The 22,002-nt window shown below is 42.5% G+C and overlaps 1 protein-coding gene across 7 annotated transcripts in view; it reads right to left on the bottom strand.

The window, feature by feature from the left end:
- Positions 1-7,295: 7,295 nt before the first annotated feature.
- LOC124780834 overlaps positions 7,296-22,002 on the bottom strand; it is a 29,933-nt gene continuing 15,226 nt past the window's right edge. For 6 of the 7 annotated variants that reach the window (XR_007015949.1, XR_007015946.1, XR_007015947.1 and 3 more), the window contains 2 exons: positions 15,453-15,608; positions 7,296-7,584 (listed from right to left, as the gene is read on the bottom strand). Coding sequence is in view for 1 of the 7 variants with exons in the window: in XM_047253811.1 (XP_047109767.1) it covers positions 7,580-7,584 (5 nt within the window). In the remaining 6 variants the exon portion in view is untranslated. The remainder of the gene's footprint in view (positions 7,585-15,452; positions 15,609-22,002) is intronic. The other variant, XM_047253811.1, reaches the window with a different exon arrangement.

Below are 22,002 nucleotides of genomic sequence, written 5' to 3'. Positions count from 1 at the left end.
CAACTGCCTAGACGCATAGGCTACAGGATGTTCTTTCCCATCAATTTCCTGACTAAGGACGCACCCTAATGCTTGATTCGATGCATCGCATGTTAGTATAAACTCCTTTTCAATATCTGGAAACACAAGAACCGGACTTGATGTTAACACCTCTTTCAGTTTGTCAAACGCTTTCTGACACTCTTCTGTCCACTCAGATTTCACACCCTTCCTTAACAATCGCGTCAATGGCTGTGGTAAATATGCAAAACCCTTCACGAACTTTCGATGGAAATTGCAAAGTCCGATGAATGACTGCACCTCCTTAACTGTTTTCGGTTTCCGAAAATCCCTTACAGCCTGTACCAACCTCGGATCTGTTCGCACTCCATCCTTACAGATAATATGACCCAAATATTTTACTTCTTCTAATGCGAAATGACACTTCTCCAGGCCCAGCGTCAAACGAGTTGTTCTTAACCTCATAAAGACTTCCCTTAACCGCTGTCTATGTTGCTCCATACTACTTGAAAACACTGTAATGTCATCCAAATAGACAAGCCACTGCTGTAGCTTCAAACCCCTCAAGACACTGTCTAGCAACCTCTGAAACGTTGCCGGAGCGTTTTTCAAACCGAATGGCATTCTAGTGTACTGGTAATGGCCTCCAGGTGCAGAGAAAGCAGTTTTTGGACTATGGAGCCACCTGTAACTGATGATAACCACTTGTCAAATCCATCGTAGAAAAGTACTGGCACTGTCCTAAGTGATGCAAAGTCTCCGATATGTTTGAAATTCCCACAATAATTCTTCCATATGCTCTCTTTCTCCTCCTTTCTAATGCTTAACTTTGTCACGCAATGCAGTTCTATCGGCAGTTAGTGGTTGTTCGTTTCGCCTACCTCTCGAACACCATCTTCATCATCTGGCACATCCAAATTTGCTACTACAACTACAAATTCGCTTCTACAGCGCTAAAATTATCCACGTGGATGGGAACTACTCACCCGTCGTTCCCCTCCTGTACGCGTACAACACTACGTTTGACCAAACAACCCAGTGAACCCAAAACTTCATTATCGTGCAATGGTTCAATAACACATACTGTACCCACAGGTAGGTAGATTCGACTCCACACTTACCCAAAGCGACTTCCCGGTGCCACTAGACACACACTAATTCGAATTAAACCTTAATGCTAATGTACGCGGTTCAATTGGTATGTTCATTTCGTTGAACGCCCCTCGCGACAGCTCTGCATTGACAACAGTTTCCCCTAGTGGAAGTAACATTCCACCAAGTTCCACAGTTCGTTGTCCAAGGTCAATTTTGGCATTATGTTGATGCAAGAAATCTACTCCGAGGATCATGTCATAGCCCTCGCTTACCCTTGGTACTACCTCCATGCATGCATTAAATCGGAGAGTCTTTCAGACTGTAATTCAAAGTTGATAATGAAGTCCAAAAAATTTTTGGTTATTATGAAGCCAGTGCCAAAGTTCGGTGTGTTGTTCATAAATTGTTTTACGTACCTTTCGGTTTTATATTCTGAATCATCTAGAAACAAAATTTTCTTCAATGAATCTGATTTATTGTAGGGCCGCTATGACAATTTTGTGATTCTTGAGGGTGTCTGTAATTTTTCAGTTTTTTAGAAGAGAATTTACGTTGATAGTAGTGATGAAACTTCGTTTTTCTATACTTCATCTCGCTTGAGGTTCCAAAACGCTCCGACTCGTTTCTGTGTAACGCTGCAGACTCCTCATAATCGGACTGTCTGCCTGCGCATTTTGGTGCTGTGGTCTGTCCATCTTGGGTAATATGTTTCACATTAAACTCTTTCATAATTGATAATATTATGTATGGGATGGGTTTTATTGTTAGAACCACTTGTTGTCAGCCACGGTTGTTAGACCTGTAGGTTTTTCCCAGCCGCCCCTAACCTGGGCAACAGACGCCGATCAAAGGTCGACCGATTTCGGGATAGCCGCGTTTGGATTTTGATTTCTGTGTTGGTTTTCGGTTAGTATTGTATTTCCCACCTACCCTGCATTTCTGCAGAGCCTTACCCTATCCGCCACCTGGAGGTGCGGTCGTTAGGGATACGGAAGCACCCCGGGAATTATTTTTACCATTATTGTTATTATGAAGATCCGATAGGGAATGGCACAGGATCTCCGATCTGCCACCTGCTGGACGGCCGCACACAGCTGTGACTCCTGCAGTATCAGGACGTGCGGTCGCTTTCATTCGAGATGATCGTCAAATCACAATCAAACACCTCGCTGCACAAATTGATGTCTCTGTTGGTAGTGCTGATACACAGCAATTGGGGTAGTCAAAGCCGTGTGCCTGCTGGGTTCCTCGACCATAAAGAGCAGCGAGGTACCATCTGTGCGGAATGACTTGCGTATTACGAGCAGACATATTGTCGAACATCTCTTCGTCACTTCGAACCGGAAACACAATGGCAATCGACGAAGTGGTACCATAGAACCTCCACTCCGAAGAAAAAGTTAAAACTGCCTGTGGGCTTCTGTCTCGAGTTTGTGTGTCAACAAGTTGCCACGAAAGTCTTAACAAAAATTCAAAGCCGCACTCTCAGATGGTAAAATCATGGCGATGATATGGTACTGTGTCGTACGACTATGCAAATCTTTACTTTTTCACCAAGGTGAAGAACGAGCAAAAGACGTACAGACGTAAGTACAGGCAGAAGTGAGCTACTTTATAAATGCATATGTTGACATGTTTGACATGGACATGAATAATGTTTGACCAGTTGAATACCGCCAAGAAAGCGATAATGGAAGGTCTCTTTATGTTTGTGTAAATACTCGTATGCCAGGTTTATGTTCAAGGTATCTTGCAAGGTTCATGCAGGTGATGAAATACATTTTGATTTTTTATATATTTTCTTCATTTATTATCAGATGAGAATGTGCTAGAAAGTGTATGAAATTAATAGATCACCTCGAAAGAAATAAAACTGTATGAAGGCTTTTAAGTAAAGTGTTAGACCACTGATAATGACCATGTGCTCAGTTATTGTCCAGTAAATACAAAACTATAAGAAAACAACCATCCTTGTTTTTATGTGTAAAAATAAAAATGTCTTTCAACAACTATGCATATCATTTTCTGCAATTTATCAGATTCATTTTCAGATGTACGTCTACCGGAGATGTCACAATAACAAGAGAATGTACAGATGTGGTACGACGTGACTGGCTTGAATTTTCTTAGAAAATGGTAGTAGACTACGTTTTTGGGTATAATGTTTCTATAAATGTAGACATAGCATTATTGATGAAAGCGATGTAGTGTATCAGCACTAGCAAATGCACTAGGCGACTGCATCTGTGAATTTTGTGTAAGAGAGAGTTAGTTAATACTGTTAGAATGTAGTAGTTTGGTAGTATTAATAGCAGAAGTAACCTAGGTGTATAATATTTTTTTCCTTAGCTCTGCATGAGCTTTTCTCTCTCGTATTACAAGATCGTGTAAATATGGCTTTAAATATATGGATGTATGAATATAACAAATCTAATAAGTGTTAAAATGGTGCCATTCATCGTTTGTGAAAGTCGGTGAGAGTCACCTACGAAAATTTGTCATTTAGTGTTTACAGATTTCCTGTAAATTTATAATTTTGTTATTATGTTATCACGCTGTTCACAATGAGCTAGAAGGCGGAGCATCGCCCGTCGCTCATGAGCGTACCAACACTCCTGAGCCTTTATACTACTCGAGGCCACTTAACCATACCCACCTCCACAGCTCAAGTCTATTACCTAGTCATTATCAGATCACGAACCATCAAGTATTAATGGTCATGGGCAGTGTTGTGAAGGTAGTAGATGTACTCAGGTGCTGAAAGGTTTTGATGAGTGGACTGGTGGAAGACCATGGAAAGTCTGTGTTCAGAATTTTGAAGTAGCCATTGTTGAACTGCTAGGCAACACCTTCCACCAACCTGCATTAGTGCATGTCTGCCTTTCAAGTTGCTTCCAGAAGAAACATTCACTCCCACGAAGAACCACTGAACAGTCCCTTCACAACATGTCACATTGTTTATCATAGTGCTTTATATACCATTTCTGCCCATTGAATCATGACACTGGATTACATATAGTTTGCGTTCCAATTGATCCATGGTGAGAAGATCCTATGGGATATGGAACATGTCAGAAAATAAGGTTACACAACAAATATTTAGAAAATAAGAACAGATATGCTAAAGCCCCATCCAAAGATCCCAAATGAAGCTGCCCTTGTGGATGCGGAATCATAAAAAAACCTTAAGCATATTTACATTTAAAAGGTCATTTGTAGCCACAAATCATCAAATAAAATAAAATAAAACATTTTATAGCACTTATTTTCAATGATCGCATTATTCCACAAAATTTGTACAGAGGTCAGATTGTATGCGTTATACGAATTATGTGATATTATTAATAACATACGCACATGAATCGGTTTTGCCAAGAAATTCATCTATTGAGCAGAAGGAGTTGGCCACCAATAATCCTTTAGGCTCTCCTAAAACTGATCTTTATTATTAGTTAAACTTTTTATGGCTGCTAGCATGTTATTGATACTGTGGACACCTTTCTGAACCAAAGAATGTGACTTTCAATCTTTGTCAAATTTATTTGATTCCATGAACTGAGGTGTTGGTTTGAAAAAAAGATTTGTTTCAATGACAAGTTTCACCAAGGAATAAATATATTGGTAAGCAGTAGTTAGTATCCCCAGTTCATTAAACAGCTGCCTGTAGGACAGTCTTGAATTCACACCACAAATAATTCGTATTGTCTCGGAAAACTTAAGCTTGGCTTGGTGAATTACCCCTGTAAATAATCCTGTCCGAGATTATAGAATGGAAGTAAGCATAGCACACTAGCATTTTTTTATGTCACCTGTCTCTGACAACATTTTCATAATAAATAAAAATTTATTTATAGGCATTTCAGCGATTGTGTGGTATGCTCCTCCCAGTTATATTTATTATCAATTTGTAATCTCAAGAATTTAACATTGTCATCATCTATGTGCTGGCAGTCATATTTTATGCATATACTGGCAGGACACCGTTTACAAGTTCTGAACAGCACAAGCATTTTTTGCTTTCGCGATTTAGTGGCAGAGAATTGGCTAGGAGCCATTATTTTACTAATGTCCATGAAAATTTCACTTGGCCTTTCTGTGGCATTACCTTGTTTACTATGTATTAGAATGTTTGTATTGTCTACGAACAAAGCATATTTGGCATCTGGTAATGTTACTGCTGAAAGGTCATTGATATGTACAAGAAAAAGTAAAGGCCCTAAAATGGAAACTTGGGTGGCACCACATGTTATTTGTTATCGGTTTGATGATGCCTGATAGCTTAATACACATCTCTTTCCTATTCACATCCTTTGTTTTCTGCCAGAGATATAGGATTTTAACCATTTTGCAGCATTTCTTGTTACATAGTAATAGTCTAACTTACTTAAAACGATATTGTGATTTACACCGGCAAATGTCCTTGACAGATCACAGTAGCCTGTAATGTATTGTCCAACGCATTAAGTACATTGTCACTGTATGTGCAGATACGCTTCTCAATATCAGAATCCTTTAGGAATCCGATTGTGACTTGGATAATATTTTATTTGTGGTCAGATGATTAAGAAGGTGACTGGACACTACCTAAAATTTTTGAGAAAATGGGCAAAAGGGAATTTAGATGGAAGTTTGATGGTATTTCTTCATCGTTTTTCTTGTACAATGGCTTCACTTCAGCATATTTCAACCAGTCAGGAAATGTTCTACCGATAAAAGACTGCTTACAAAAGTAACTTTAAATATTACTAAACTCAGAGGCACAGTGTTCAATGAACTTCGTTTATATATTATCATAGAGGTATACATTAATATTATGTACATAAGTGTATTCATTAGGGAACCCCTGACATTTATCACGTGTTCTTTAAGTTCTTGTACATGTCTAAAATGACGATGAATTTTCTATAAATGTGTCTGCAGTAACCCATATCATGTTATTTGAACTATCATGTTTCTCTTTTTCATCTGTAAAGTTTCGCAGACAACATTTCCGCAGCGCTTTGTTGAGCAGTAACTAAGAAACGTGGCAAGAGATTGCGTTGGAGCAACTTAATTTTATTTTAGTCTTAGCAAAATGCCCTGAATAATACTACAAGCTACCCACACAGATTTGTATCTCTACTCCTCGAGCTGCCGTCATCCTTCACGGTATGATGGTGAGCCATGTACACTATTCAACAGGGCCAACGCAGTATTGGCCGAAGAAATTCTGTCAAGGGAACCCAGCCACCTTAAGAGTGCATGTTTTGAAGAAATACGCATACATCCAGCGACAAATCCGACGTACTTTCCGGCAGAAGATACAGCCCCGGCAAATATAACGCAATGATGCGGATAAGACTGGAGTATTTGGCGTACGACAGCGAAGTGTCACTGAAAATCAGCAGAATCTTTCCTAAAAGTAACATTAACTGCATTTTCTGTGCACTTCCGTAAGATGGTGCAATATTAGGTTGGAGGCATGATTACTTGGGACTCTGCTAACCAGATATTTACTGTATTCCACGAAAATGAGGTAAGGCGTATGTCAGCCAGACTGTGGACGATCGAAGAAAGGTGTCAGAAACACAGGAGTCATATCGAACCCAAGCAACCAACAAAATCTGTGGTTGCGAAGCGCTGCAGAACTACAGGGGAATCAATTAAATATGAACAAATGGAAGTGATAAGAAAGACCTTGTCATTTTTGGACTGTGATTTAAAGGAGGCTGTTGAAATACGAGTGCCTGGCGGTCTGATCAATAGGGCCAATGGCTTCACTCTCAGTGCTCAGTCAACTGAAATCACAGAGTCATAGGAAAGCGAATTTCTTTCCCAAATATGACAGCAGAAGCACTGATGCATGGGATATCTGAGTTGCGCTAAGTATTCAGTAATCGAGTCTCTGCTCCCCCCCCCTCCACCCCCCTTCCATTCACTCTGCCCAACGTGGAGTGCGGCCGGGTAGTTAGGGAAGAAGTGGGGAGGTGTGATGCAGCAAACACGCTCAATGTACATGTATCACCTGATGATAATGGCGAGGTGCAGAATCGGAACATCGTGCTTCGTGAACGACTGCGCCTTGCTGGGTAGCCAACAGCAAAACAAACTGTTGATTCGGTGGAAAAGCATAAGATAGACAAATATTATAATGAGAGGATATGGTTTATGAACTAAATTAAGCCTGACACAGCGTCAAACAGTGAGCATTAGATTGCCGCTAAGAAACTTCAGATGAAATTTTATTGTCACTTTCAGACAGACATTGACATAAATAACATACTGTGATAACACAATATTAACTTTTATCAACATTTAAAAACTGTAGCAAATACAGATCCAACGGTGCTATCAATACACCAGCGATGCATTAGTCTTCTCAATGACCCAGTCCACGTAGCTAGAGACACGTGTGTAGACAGAAGGGTAGGGAGGCTCGCCACATGCATAGCCTCACGACGCAATCCCCACAATCTTTCCCTCGTAGAGCAACTGACCCCCTGAATCACCCTGAAAAGATCAGTGGATAAAGTAGTAGTGGTACGTGTACAAAATCATGTTTCAAAAATCTATATTCTGACCATTCTTAACATAACCCACATTTTTTTCTAACCACTCTAGAATATCGGTGATCAGGGTCAAATGTAGTTCATATCCTTCAATAAAAATTCTAATATTTTTTATCAACATATTGACTACAATTGATATTTTACTTTATGGCATTTATCAAAATATTGTATAACTACATAATTGTAAGCGGGTAATATTAGTAGTTCCATAATACTGCAAATCCATTTAGCTTAGTTCTGCTAAAATTTATTTTTAAACAAAATGTATGATATTTTCTCCAAGTAATAATTAATCCATTTCATATGTTTCCAGGTATTCGTCTGGCACTTTTGAAAGAAAGTTGAAAGCGCATCTTTGAAGTATTTATACTGTTAATTTTTTTGTATAGATCAATAATGCATCCGCAAAAGCATTGTCCACCGAGTGATATTATATAACAAGCAAAACTGTCATTACATACGAAGAACACTCGTACATTTTAATATTTCTTTAGTTTTTAAAGTAGTCATACACAAAAATTTGAGAAAGAAGATATCGAATGAATCGTGGGATCTGAATAATCAGTTTCTCTCTGTAACACATTGTCATAACGAAATTTCTGGAGAAGACTGCAGTCTAACAGGGACATTAACGTAAATATGGGTTGTCATTTTGCACTGTAATTGAAGTATTTCCGTTTTTAAGATTGCATAACTCTCATATTTACGATATTTAGCCATTTCCTGTTAACTGCAACTATCGTTTCAATCTCTTGCTCACTGCGATGTCACAGAAGATTATATATACATCTACTTGTACATTTATATGTTTACTCTGGAATTCAAAATTTAATACCTGAAAGTCGCTTCATCGAACGACCTTCGAGCTATTGTGGCGGTATACCACATGTTATTGTTGTGGTCTTCAGTCCTGAGACTGGTTTGATGCAGCTCTCCATGCTGCCCTATCCTGTGCACGTTTCTTCATCTCCCAGTACCTACTGCAACCTACATCCTTCTGAATCTGCTTAGTGTATTCATATCTTGGTATCCCTCTACGATTTTTACCCTCCACGCTGCCCTCCAATGCTAAATTTGTCATCCCTTGATGCCTCAGAACATGTCCTACCAACCGGTCCCTTCTTCTCGTCAAGTTGTGCCATAAACTCCTCCCCAATTCTATTCAATACCTCCTCATTAGTTATGTGATCTACCCATCTAATCTTCAGCATTCTTCTGTAGCACCACATTTCGAAAGCTTATATTCTCTTCCTGTCCTAACTATTTATCGTCCATGTTTCACTTCCATACATGGCTACACTCCATACGAATACTTTCAGAAACGACTTCCTGACACTTAAATCTATACTCGATGTTAACAAATTTCTCTTCTTCAGAAACGCTTTCCTTGCCATTGCCAGTCAACGTGATAAAAATGATAATGAATAACTTCGCAAATATAACGAAACTGACGTCGTAACGAAATAAATATTATCGCAGAAAAATAACAAAGAGTGTAATCAGTTAATTTGATCTGCGAATCTAATTGCAAATTCTGTTCCTTTTGCAAAAGAATCGCTCTCTCTTCCCTTTTGTTTCTTGGTAGTGTAAGAAGCCATTTTGTGACGAGGCATGAAAACGTTGAAGTTCTATGTAACATTTAGCCTAAATATAATCAAATATTACTTAAAAGTGTTGTAAAATTTTATATGTACCAACTCCTATATTCATGAAGCGGCAACATCAATGTTTTTATGCAAATTTTATAGGGGAACGTTGGTGCCGAGGTCAGCGCCATTGTTCTAAATGATACCGGCCTAGAGCTGTAATATATATCTTAATACTTGCTAATTTTGACAAATAAAAATAAATGTAAATGTAGGAGAGTTATCTTGATTAGCGTTTCTTCCTTTGAAACAGTAAAAGTAATCAATTTTTTTCAACATTGAATCACATTTGAGTTAAGTAACTTCAGTAAATTTTTTTGAATCCCACAGAACAGAAATTGCAACAACTTCCATCGCACTGCAGTTTCACGGAAGTCAAGAATAATTTATAAAAATTAGTTGAAATTGCAAATGAAGCCAAATATCTGGAATTTTGTATGTTGGTGGTGTCTTTTAATATAAAAACATCGTGTCAGGCAAACTAACTGCGTCAAGGACCACAACCGAGTCACTGACCTAAATAATTTTCCAGTTGTGAAACAGTCAGAATAGCACTAACTCCCACTTTTCGTAACATACACTCCTGGAAATGGAAAAAAGAACACATTGACACCGGTGTGTCAGACCCACCATACTTGCTCCGGACACTGCGAGAGGGCTGTACAAGCAATGATCACACGCACGGCACAGCGGACACACCAGGAACCGCGGTGTTGGCCGTCGAATGGCGCTAGCTGCGCAGCATTTGTGCACCGCCGCCGTCAGTGTCAGCCAGTTTGCCGTGGCATACGGAGCTCCATCGCAGTCTTTAACACTGGTAGCACGCCGCGACAGCGTGGACGTGAACCGTATGTGCAGTTGACGGACTTTGAGCGAGGGCGTATAGTGGGCATGCGGGAGGCCGGGTGGACGTACCGCCGAATTGCTCAACACGTGGGGCGTGAGGTCTCCACAGTACATCGATGTTGTCGCCAGTGGTCGGCGGAAGGTGCACGTGCCCGTCGACCTGGGACCGGACCGCAGCGACGCACGGACGCACGCCAAGACCGTAGGATCCTACGCAGTGCCGTAGGGGACCGCACCGCCACTTCCCAGCATATTAGGGACACTGTTGCTCCTGGGGTATCGGCGAGGACCATTCGCAACCGTCTCCATGAAGCTGGGCTACGGTGCCGCACACCGTTAGACTGTCTTCCGCTCACGCCCCAACATCGTGCAGCCCGCCTCCAGTGGTGTCGCGACAGGCGTGAATGGAGGGACGAATGGAGACGTGTCGTCTTCAGCGATGAGAGTCGCTTCTGCCTTGGTGCCAATGATGGTCGTATGCGTGTTTGGCGCCGTGCAGGTGAGCGCCACAATCAGGACTGCATACGACCGAGGCACACAGGGCCAACACCCGGCATCATGGTGTGGGGAGCGATCTCCTACACTGGCCGTACACCACTGGTGATCGTCGAGGGGACACTGAATAGTGCACGGTACATCCAAACCGTCATCGAACCCATCGTTCTACCATTCCTAGACCGGCAAGGGAACTTGCTGTTCCAACAGGACAATGCACGTCCGCATGTATCCCGTGCCACCCAACGTGCTCTAGAAGGTGTAAGTCAACTACCCTGGCCAGCAAGATCTCCGGATCTGTACCCCATTCAGCATGTTTGGGACTGGATGAAGCGTCGTCTCACGCGGTCTGCACGTCCAGCACGAACGCTGGTCCAACTGAGGCGCCAGGTGGAAATGGCATGGCAAGCCGTTCCACAGGACTACATCCAGCATCTCTACGATCGTCTCCATGGGAGAATAGCAGCCTGCATTGCTGCGAAAGGTGGATATACACTGTACTAGTGCCGACATTGTGCATGCTCTGTTGCCTGTGTCTATGTGCCTGTGGTTCTGTCAGTGTGATCATGTGATGTATCTGACCCCAGGAATGTGTCAATAAAATTTCCCCTTCCTGGGACAATGAATTCACGGTGTTCTTATTTCAATTTCCAGGAGTGTATAAATAATACACAAAAGAGCCACCAACACTACGTCTCTACAGTTCCACTCTCGAACAGCGCGTGGATAAAATGAACACAAATCTTTCTGTGTGAACTCTGATTTCTCTTGTTTTATTATAATGATCATTACTCCTCATGGAGGCGGGCATCAACAAAATATTTTCACAGTCCGAGGACATAGTTTGGGATTGAAATTAATGAGAAGATTCTCCTGCAGTGAAATTCGCAACTGCTTTAATGATAGCCACCCCAATTCGCGTATCATATCAGTGGTACTCTCTCCCCTGTTTCGTGATAATAATAAACGAGCTGCCGTTCTCTGAACTGTTTCGATGTTATCCGTCAATCCTATATGATGCAGATCCCACACCACACAGCAGTACTCCAGAAGAGGGTGAACAAGCATAATATAAGCAATCTCTTTAGTAGATCTGTTGCGTTTTCTACGTATTCTGCCAATAAATCGCATCTTCCGCTTGCTTTCCTCATAACATTATCTATGGGATCCTTTCAATTAAAGTTATTCGCAACTGTAATTCCTAAATATTTAACTGAATTTACAACCTTAAGCTTTGTGCGATTTATCGTACGACCCAAATTTAGTAGATTCCTTTTAGTAATCATATGGATGACTTAAACGTTTTCGTTACTTAGAGACAACTGCCGCTTTTCGCACATACAGATATCTTGTCTAGATCATTTAGCAATTGAATTTGATCATCTGATGACTTTACAAGAAGGTAAATGACAGCATCGGCTACAAGCAACCTAAGACAGCTGCTCAGGTTGTCTCCTAAACTGTTTTTGTTGATCAGGAACAGCAGAGGGCCCATAACACTTCCTTGAGGAACGTCAGCTATTACTTCTGTTTTACTCGATGATTTTCCGTCAGTTACTACGAACTATGACTTTTTCTCACAGGAAATCACAAATCCTGTCGCACAACTGAGGCAATATTCCATAGGCACGCAGTTTGATGAGAAGTCGCTCTTGAGGAACGGTGTCAAAAGCCTTCTGGAAATCCAAAAATATGGAATTAATTTGACATCCCCTGTCGGTAGAACTCATTACTTCAAGAAAATAGTTGTGATTCACAAGAACATAATTTCCTGAATCGGAATATATATTAATCGGAATATATATTTGTCAATAAATCGTTTTCTTCGAGGTAATTCATAATGGTCGAACACAGTATATGTTCCAAAATCATACTTCAAATCACGTTAGTGATATGGGTCTATAATTCACCGGATTACTGCTATTTCCTTTCTTGATTATTGGTGTGACTTGCGTGACTTTCCAGTTCTTAGGCACGGATGTTTCGACGAGCGATTGGTTGTATATGGTTGCTATGAACGGAACTACTGAATCAGCATACTCTGAAGGGAATGTGGCCCGTATACGGTTTGGATTGGAGGCCTTGCCTTTATCCAGTGATCTTAGGTCCTTCGCTACATAGAGGACATTTACTCCTATGTCATTCATGTTGGCAGTTGTTCCCGATTCGAGTTCTGGAATATACATTTCGTCTTGTTAGGTGAAAGAATTTCGGAAAACCATGTTTAGCGTCTTTGCTTCAGTATCACTGTCATCAGAAATATCATCATTCTTATCGCGCAGTAAAGGTATTTAAAGCGTCTTTCCGCTGGTTTACTTTAGATACAACCAAAATCGCTTTGGGTTTTCCGCCAGATTTAGAGGCAGAGTGTCGTTGTAGAAAATATAAAACCATCTCGCTTTGAAGTTCTAAATTTCGAGCTTCCGGAAAGCTTCGGCTTTCTTAGGGATTTTGTGTTCTTTTAAATTAGGAATCCTTTTTAGTTGCTTCCGCGACTGTGTTCTGACCTGTTTTGTGTGCTCATTGGTATATATCTTTCAATTGTTGTCGATATTATTTCTTTGAATTCAAACCACATCTGGTGTACGCTTACGTAGTCAGATTGGAAGGAGTGGTGCCTGTCTGTTACGAAAGCCTGAAGTGAATTTTTATCTGCTTTACTAAAAATGGATATATTCTGAGTTTACTTTTGGTAGATGTAAATGTGCGCTGGTCATTCTCGCCACAGCGAGCTTGTGCGCACTAATCCGTGTATCCGTCATGATACTCCCTATCTGCTTGTTGCTAAGAGATCAAGTATATTTCCGCAACTATTTACATTTCGAGTGGGCTCCCGAAATAATTCTTCAAAATAATTTTCTAAGAGGAGGAATAGAAGGTATTGTGACGCAAAGATATAGTGCATTACAGAAAATTGTTTCTTTCTTTGGTGGAAAAAGAGCGTTGATTAATAATTCAGATATTGTGTTTAGCATCCTCAATACCAGAAATCCAGCTAGTGCTGTGTATATTGTGAGGTATACAGGGTGAACCACCTGAAACTTGCACCGCAAATAATGTGGTAATCGAAAGGGTGTATACTGTGAGGTATAACGGGTGAATCAACTACAACTTGCACCGCAAATAATGCGGTAACGGGGAGTGTTTTTGATGTGCGATTTTCACAGAATGGACTGGTAATCAGGGGCACTTATTTTAGCCAATAAACAGATTGTAATAATACTTATAAAGCGTACCTTTTGTGCAAACATACGTTTATTAAATCGAACAATGCCTATTGACATTGACAAAAAACGTTCAAATGTGTTTTATCTTATGGGACTTAACTGCTAAGGTCATCAATCCCTAAGCTTACGCAATACTTAACCTAAATTATCCTAAGGACAAACACACACACCCATGCCCGAGGGAGGACTCGAACCTCCGCTGGGACCAGCGGCACAGTCCATGACTGCAGCGCCTCAGACCGCTCGGCTAATCCCACGCGGCTGACATTAAGAAACTAAAATTATGGTAAATTAGAATTTCAGTGGTGATGTTGGAGCATTCTAGTGCGAGTCGTTTACGGGATATCGTATTTTTAAAAGACTCCACACTGACACTTGTTTCTGCCACTCAGCCTACATGGTTGCCAGATATGGTGTTGTTACGTTTGGTTTGAATGTGCTTGTGTGTTTCCTGAGTGCATAGCAACTTGCTGGTCAGGTAGTGTCTGAAAGTCCAAGCAGTAGTTCATGAGTGGACGTTGGGATTTACCGATGCAGAGAAAACCATGCTCGTGGTGGATGGAGAGTGTACGAAAAATGTAGTTTGTTCTCGTACAATGCATGCGGCAAGATATGCCTACAGACAACTGTCTCAGCAATTATTGATGCAACAGCTTACATGAGAGTGGTAGCGTGACACCTAGACAACGTTAGAGAAGGAAACTAGTGGCGACAGAAGAGAGGGGCATTAATCTTTTTGCTGCTGTTGCAGTCGATCAGTACGTTAGCTCCAGCGTAATCTCACGAGGAAGTGGCATGAGTCGGGCAAGTGTTCCATGCTTTCTATATCGACATGGATTCCATCTCTATCATATCTATCTCCATCAAGAGCTGCACGAATGCGATTATGAAAATGGTTGTAGCTTCTGTAGATGGACTTTGAGACAGGCTACTCCAGATGATTGTTAGTGGTGAAGCCACATTTACCAGTTATGGCCAGGTAAACCACTGGAACATGCGTTACTTGTCTGTTGACAATCCCTGTTGGCTTAGTCTGTTGGAACGTCAGCATCCATGGAGTATAAACGTATTGTGTGGGATAGTAAACCATTAGCTCATAGGCCCGTTTTTCATAGACTGAACCCGCACAAGTATCGCAGCCTCCTACCAGACCATCTACCACGGATGCTAGAAGACTTTCTTTAGCAGACTAGGAGGAACATGTGGTATCAACATGACGGCTGTCCAGCCCATAGTTGGCGAAGTACTACAGCTTGTCTTCACGAATTGTTTATAAATCGTTGGACTGGGCGCAGAGGACCTGTACCTCGGGCGGCCCGTCCCAGAATTTGATCCCTGTAGACTTTTTTCTATGGGTAAAGCTGAAATACCATACCCACAAGGACATACCAAATACTCCCGCTGATATGCAACTACTTATTACTGCAGGCTGCTAGGACATCTCCGCCGAAATGCTAGGACGTGTACAGCAGTCGTTCCATACCACACAGGAAGCGTGTAATGTCATTGCCAGTTGTGATTTTGAGCGAAGCCTGTGCTGGTCAGTTGTCTCGTCACTGGTCAGAATCCAGAAAACAAGCTCGGTGTCTACTTACATGGAAGGGGCCGTAGGTTTTATCCTCAAAACGAGCAGCACAGATCGGCGTAGGGTAGATGGGGCGGCCGTAGTCATTCCACACTGCCTCGCATTCCTATTGCTTTGTTACTTGAACGTCCACTTTGCGCAGCTCAATTGGACTCAGGCCATTGTACTGTGAAATAGAAGAACATTTTCTAATACGATATGATGATATGTCGCAGTTTTCAAAACCTGGTATTTAATATATGGAAACATATAACGTGAGTAAGCTCTTTGTTAAATGTGCCGTTAATTTGAACACAATATAGAACTAAATAATAAAGGACGTCATGAATAATTTAAGTTAGGTAGCGAATGACATTAACATCTGAGGTTGTAACGTTCTCCTGACAAGTACTGTCTGCACGTGGCCACCACAGCACTCCACTACCTACAGCGACAGAAAATAGTTTCAGAGTCTCTATCACCTCAAAAATAGCGTAAATATATCTGAAATTCATGTATGGAATATTTATCTGTAGTGTCTCTAAGTAAAGCAAATATCTGTTACTGATTTACGTTAGAGCCAGAGTTATGTTAAAGTTTTTGAAACATAAGGAAATTTTCTCCCCCGGAAACAAAATGTGAACATATCACGTCAGAATATAAAAAGCTATTTAACTCACATAAAGACATACAGTTTTTATTTTTTCTAAGTTCCTAAGTACCTCACTGGAAGACAGATATATGCGAAATTACGCATCGAGTTCCTTTAGCGACGTAAAGGCTTCAGGAAATAAATTTTTATGATTAAGTTTTTGTCGGTGTTTTCTCATACATATATGAATAAGGAGAGATCGGAAAGCTTGCGTTTGAGCGTGCTGCTGCAGCGTATATACAACGTAGGCCGGATCTACACTCCTGGAAATGGAAAAAAGAACACATTGACACCGGTGTGTCAGACCCACCATACTTGCTCCGGACACTGCGAGAGGGCTGTACAAGCAATGATCACACGCACGGCACAGCGGACACACCAGGAACCGCGGTGTTGGCCGTCGAATGGCGCTAGCTGCGCAGCATTTGTGCTCCACCGCCGTCAGTGTCAGCCAGCTTGCCGTGGCATACGGAGCTCCATCGCAGTCTTTAACACTGGTAGCATGCCGCGACAGCGTGGACGTGAACCGTATGTGCAGTTGACGGACTTTGAGCGAGGGCGTATAGTGGGCATGCGGGAGGCCGGGTGGACGTACCGCCGAATTGCTCAACACGTGGGGCGTGAGGTCTCCACAGTACATCGATGTTGTCGCCAGTGGTCGGCGGAAGGTGCACGTGCCCGTCGACCTGGGACCGGACCGCAGCGACGCACGGATGCACGCCAAGACCGTAGGATCCTACGCAGTGCCGTAAGGGACCGCACCGCCACTTCCCAGCAAATTAGGGACGCTGTTGCTCCTGGGGTATCGGCGAGGACCATTCGCAACCGTCTCCATGAAGCTGGGCTACGGTCCCATACACCGTTAGGCCGTCTTCCGCTCACGCCCCAACATCGTGCAGCCCGCCTCCAGTGGTGTCGCGACAGGCGTGAATGGAGGGACGAATGGAGACGTGTCGTCTTCAGCGATGAGAGTCGCTTCTGCCTTGGTGCCAATGATGGTCGTATGCGTATTTGGCGCCGTGCAGGTGAGCGCCACAATCAGGACTGCATACGACCGAGGCACACAGGGCCAACACCCGGCATCATGGTGTGGGGAGCGATCTCCTACACTGGCCGTACACCACTGGTGATCGTCGAGGGGACACTGAATAGTGCACGGTACATCCAAACCGTCATCGAACCCATCGTTCTACCATTCCTAGACCGGCAAGGGAACTTGCTGTTCCAACAGGACAATGCACGTCCGCATGTATCCCGTGCCACCCAACGTGCTCTAGAAGGTGTAAGTCAACTACCCTGGCCAGCAAGATCTCCGGATCTGTCCCCCATTGAGCATGTTTGGGACTGGATGAAGCGTCGTCTCACGCGGTCTGCACGTCCAGCACGAGCGCTGGTCCAACTGAGGGGCCAGGTGGAAATGGCATGGCAAGCCGTTCCACAGGACTACATCCAGCATCTCTACGATCGTCTCCATGGGAGAATAGCAGCCTGCATTGCTGCGAAAGGTGGATATACACTGTACTAGTGCTGACATTGTGCATGCTCTGTTGCCTGTGTCTATGTGCCTGTGGTTCTGTCAGTGTGATCATGTGATGTATCTGACCCCAGGAATGTGTCAATAAAATTTCCCCTTCCTGGGACGATGAATTCACGGTGTTCTTATTTCAATTTCCAGGAGTGTAGAAGTCTTTGAACGCGGAATGGTAGTTGGTGCTAGACGAATGGACCATTCCATTTCGGAAATTATTACAGAATCCAGCATCACGAGATCCACAATGTCAAGAGTATGCCGAGAATAGCAAATTTCAGGTTTTATCTCTCACCACGTAACGATCGAGAGTAGCGACATTTCGTAGAGTTGTCAGTGTTAACAGACAAGCAACGTTGCTTGAAGTAACCGCAGAAATCAAAGTGGGGCGTACGACGAACGTATCCGTTAGGGCAGTGCGGCAAAATTTGGCGTTTATGGGCTACGCCAGCAGAGACCCACACGAGTGCCTTTGCTAACAGCACGACATCGCCCGCAGCGCCGCTAATGGGCTCGTGACATTGTGAGATGGATCGTAGACGACTGGAAAATCGTCTCCTGGTCAGATGAGTCCTGACTTTCATTGGTAAGAGGTGATGGTAGAGTTCGTGTGTGGGACAGACTCCGCGAAGCCATGGACACAAGTTGTCATCAATTCACTACGCAAGCTGGTGGTGGCTCTATAATGGTGTGGGATGTGTTTACATGGGTTACTGACTGGGAATGGTTATTTTCGGCTACTTGGAGACTACGATTTTCAGCCATTCACGGACTTCATGTTCCTAACCAAAGATGAAATTTTTATGGATGACAGTGTGCTATGTCACCTGGTCACAGTTGTTCGCGATTGGCTTGAAAAACTTTCTGGACAATTCGCATGAATGATTTGGCCACCCATATTCCCCGACTTGAATCACATCGAATATTTATGGGACATAATCTACAGGTCATCTCGTGCACAAAATCCTGCACAGGTAACACTTTCACAATTGTGAACGGCTATAGGGCAAGCAGAACTCATATCTCTGCTGGGTACTTCCAACGGCTTGTTGAGTCCATGCCGCTGGCCACTGTGACCGAGCGGTTCTAGGCGCTTCAATCCGAACCGCGCGCCTGCTACGATCGCAGGTTCGAATCCTGCCTCGGGCATGGATGTGTATGCTGTTCTTAGGCTAGTTAGATTTAAGTAGTTGTAAGTCTAGGGGACTGATGACCTCAGATGTTAAGTCCCAGAGCCATTTGAACCATTTGAGTCCATACCGCCTTGATCTGCGGCAATACGCCGGCCAAAATGGCATATGGCATGTATCGCATTACTTTTGTCACCTCAGTGTATGACACATGTGGACAACGTTCATGCACCCTTCTCCCCAAAGAAGACCACAAGGATTCAGTAACACAAAAATCTATAATACGAAGATCTGGTGACAGTGTTGGCCAGGGCAAGCGCGGTAGTTGAACCTAGTGCTCAGAAAACCAGGGTGCCATGGTATGGACCTAATCAGCCAAAATGATCAGATAATTCTTGGCACTAACGTGCGACAGTGGGGCCAGTATTGCACCACGATATTGCTGACCAAATCATCACTGAACCCCCACCATCAGGCACTCTTAGGACGTAAACTCGGCCAGAATTTGGAGGGAGTGTGAAACAAGATGCATCCGAGAAAATGACTTTCTTCCTTTGTTCCAGAGGTCAGGCTTTATGCCTTAAACACCACATTCTGGCAATGTATTCTTATCACCACCCTATTTTCGGTGTAATCGTTCCGCTCCATAGAGGACCCAGACATACTTCTCGTAGTTACCACGTGGCAGTGCGACCACTTCTCTTTGTATGTGGAACAGCTACGAAACGCTCTACATCCGCAGTAAACATTTCTGTTACCACACCCTTGTCAATACATTTCGTTGTTACAACAGTGATGAGAGGTAATGCCTGAAATTTTATATTCTCGGCACACTCTTGATGCAGTGTATCCCGGAAAATTGAAATCCCTAACGATTTCCGAAATGGAATGTCCCATGCGATTAGATCCAACTACCATTGCGCTTTCAAAGTGTGGTATTGATAGCTACGATGCCATGGCGTAGGTGCAAGTTCGTAGGTTGGCACTACGAGACACCGACGACAGCGCCCTCTAGCCGGCGCTGTGGAACTCTACGAGCGTCGCTCCGGATTCGCCCCATTTCATCAAGAGCAGACGGCCTGGAAACATCGCTCCAACCTCAGAGGGTGTTGGCTTGCTATTGAGACTATGTACTACTTACGACGGGTCTAAGGCTTCGCACCTCGCTACAAAGTTATGTAACCATTTATTAACTTGTTTTTGCCTATAGTAAACATCTATAATTCACATTGCAGTACCGAGAAATTTTCACCTTTTCCTGCTCCTACCCGCTTTCGTCATTCGGCCAACCTTTTAGTTTTCAGGAGCAGACCCACGCGCCAAAACAAAGTATGTTAATTGCCGTTGTGTGGCCACAATCACGTCGGAAACCTTTTCACATGAGTCACCTGAGGACAAAAGATAGCTCTACCAACGCACTGCCCTTTTATATCTAGTTACACGCTACACTGCCACCTGTATACAGAGTGTATCCGGAAGAGCGTTCAAATACTTAACAGGGCATAGAGAATGCTCCTCTGAACAATTTGAGGTTAGGAACCTGGGGCCGGAGTAGCCGGCTTAAGGAGATACGGATATCAACTTCTAAAACAGTAATGCTAGATAAAGCGGTAGACAACTAACATGCGTAAAAGTTCACACGTACTGTGCTGTTTATTTACATGTACATTCTTTATTCCCTTCCACTGTGTTGGAAGTTCTGTGATGGTTGGCTAAACTGCGTCGCCGCATGCTTATGGACACCAAGCGATATGGCCAGGCTCTGCTTGTGTTAAAAATTAAAGCTTCAAATGATCAGTGAAAACGTGAAAATCTGTTCCAGAGGTGCTACATAAACTCAAATGACAGCGTTGAAATAGCACTAAACAGACGAATTCATTAAAATTGTGCCCATTCTTCTTCTTTTTATTCAGCTTCTTCTTCACTTCAAGCAGTAGGTTTATAGCCTGTCCCACCTTCACAAAAGCCACCATTTCCTTGGTCTTTCCTACTAGTACAAGAGCTCATGACTGAAATCTGTAACTTATACTAATAAAGCCGAAACCATCTTCGTTCATTGTTCAATAGTACCATCTTCTACTCAACATTTATATCACGTGTCATTATTATGGACCGTTATGTTCTCTATGATCTCCAGCCTGTCCGGTTGTGACCAATTACTAATAAAAAATTTATCACATCTTCTCTAAATTTTATATTTTTCAGTTCTTTACCGAAATCCGAATGTCTAAGCTCTTGTGATCCCGAGATGTCAAATCTACCAATGTTACGCTTTCGTACATTCCACGTTCGGTGTTGTATAGACGGGCAGAAACATCTGTCAAATATCAGACCAATTCTTGAAATAGCATGTTCTCACAAAATGTGTAAAAGTTTCTTCGAGAGATCACCGAAGGTTCATGGGATGTCTCTTAAGGTATGCTGTAAAAAGACTCCATCAGTCGTTAAAACATCAACACATTCTGTCTGACTACTTTCAATTTTTTATTCAAGATCCCCCTTCAGATCAGATTTACTGATTTTATTTATTGTTCCGTACATGTCGGAAAGTAATAGCGGCACCTAGTTTATCGTGTAACATACTCCTCAATACTTATTATTCCCAAGGATAACGCTAAAATTCACTAAAATAAATAGCAGTTCTCAACATAAGAGACATGCGCCGGAACTTTCTTTTCAGTTTTGGAAGCATAGGTGACATCGAAAATGTCTGAAAACAGTGTTCTGATCATCTTAATAGTAATGCAAAACTTTTAAAAGAATTCAATCAGGTTAGCACAATGCAGCTGGATAAAATTTGGCCTTTTTCTTAAAATGCGCTCTGGCCAAATTCTAAGCACAAAATATGTGCAAACAAACATTTTCATAATAAAACTACAAAAGCTACTTGCATTTTTAAATCAATCGTATTGTGGTAACATCATCGGACAATTTTTTTTTTTTTTTGACGCATTGGAAATGGACCCCTGTGGAGCTGTGACGTTTTTGGCCGTTACTATCCACCTAGTCGGTTTCAGATCACCTAATGTAATGATTTTATATACACTCCTGGAAATTGAAATAAGAACACCGTGAATTCATCGTCCCAGGAAGGGGGAACTTTATTGACACATTTCTGGGGTCAGATACATCACATGATCACACTGACAGAACCACAGGCACATAGACACAGGCAACAGAGCATGCACAATGTCGGCACTAGTACAGTGTATATCCACCTTTCGCAGCAATGCAGGCTGCTATTCTCCCATGGAGACGATCGTAGAGATGC

Source organism: Schistocerca piceifrons, chromosome 1 (assembly GCF_021461385.2).
Source record: "Schistocerca piceifrons isolate TAMUIC-IGC-003096 chromosome 1, iqSchPice1.1, whole genome shotgun sequence".
Taxonomy (NCBI): domain Eukaryota; kingdom Metazoa; phylum Arthropoda; class Insecta; order Orthoptera; family Acrididae; genus Schistocerca; species Schistocerca piceifrons.
The sequence above is the reverse complement of the archived record's forward strand: the minus strand, read 5'-3'. Positions and strand labels throughout refer to the sequence as shown.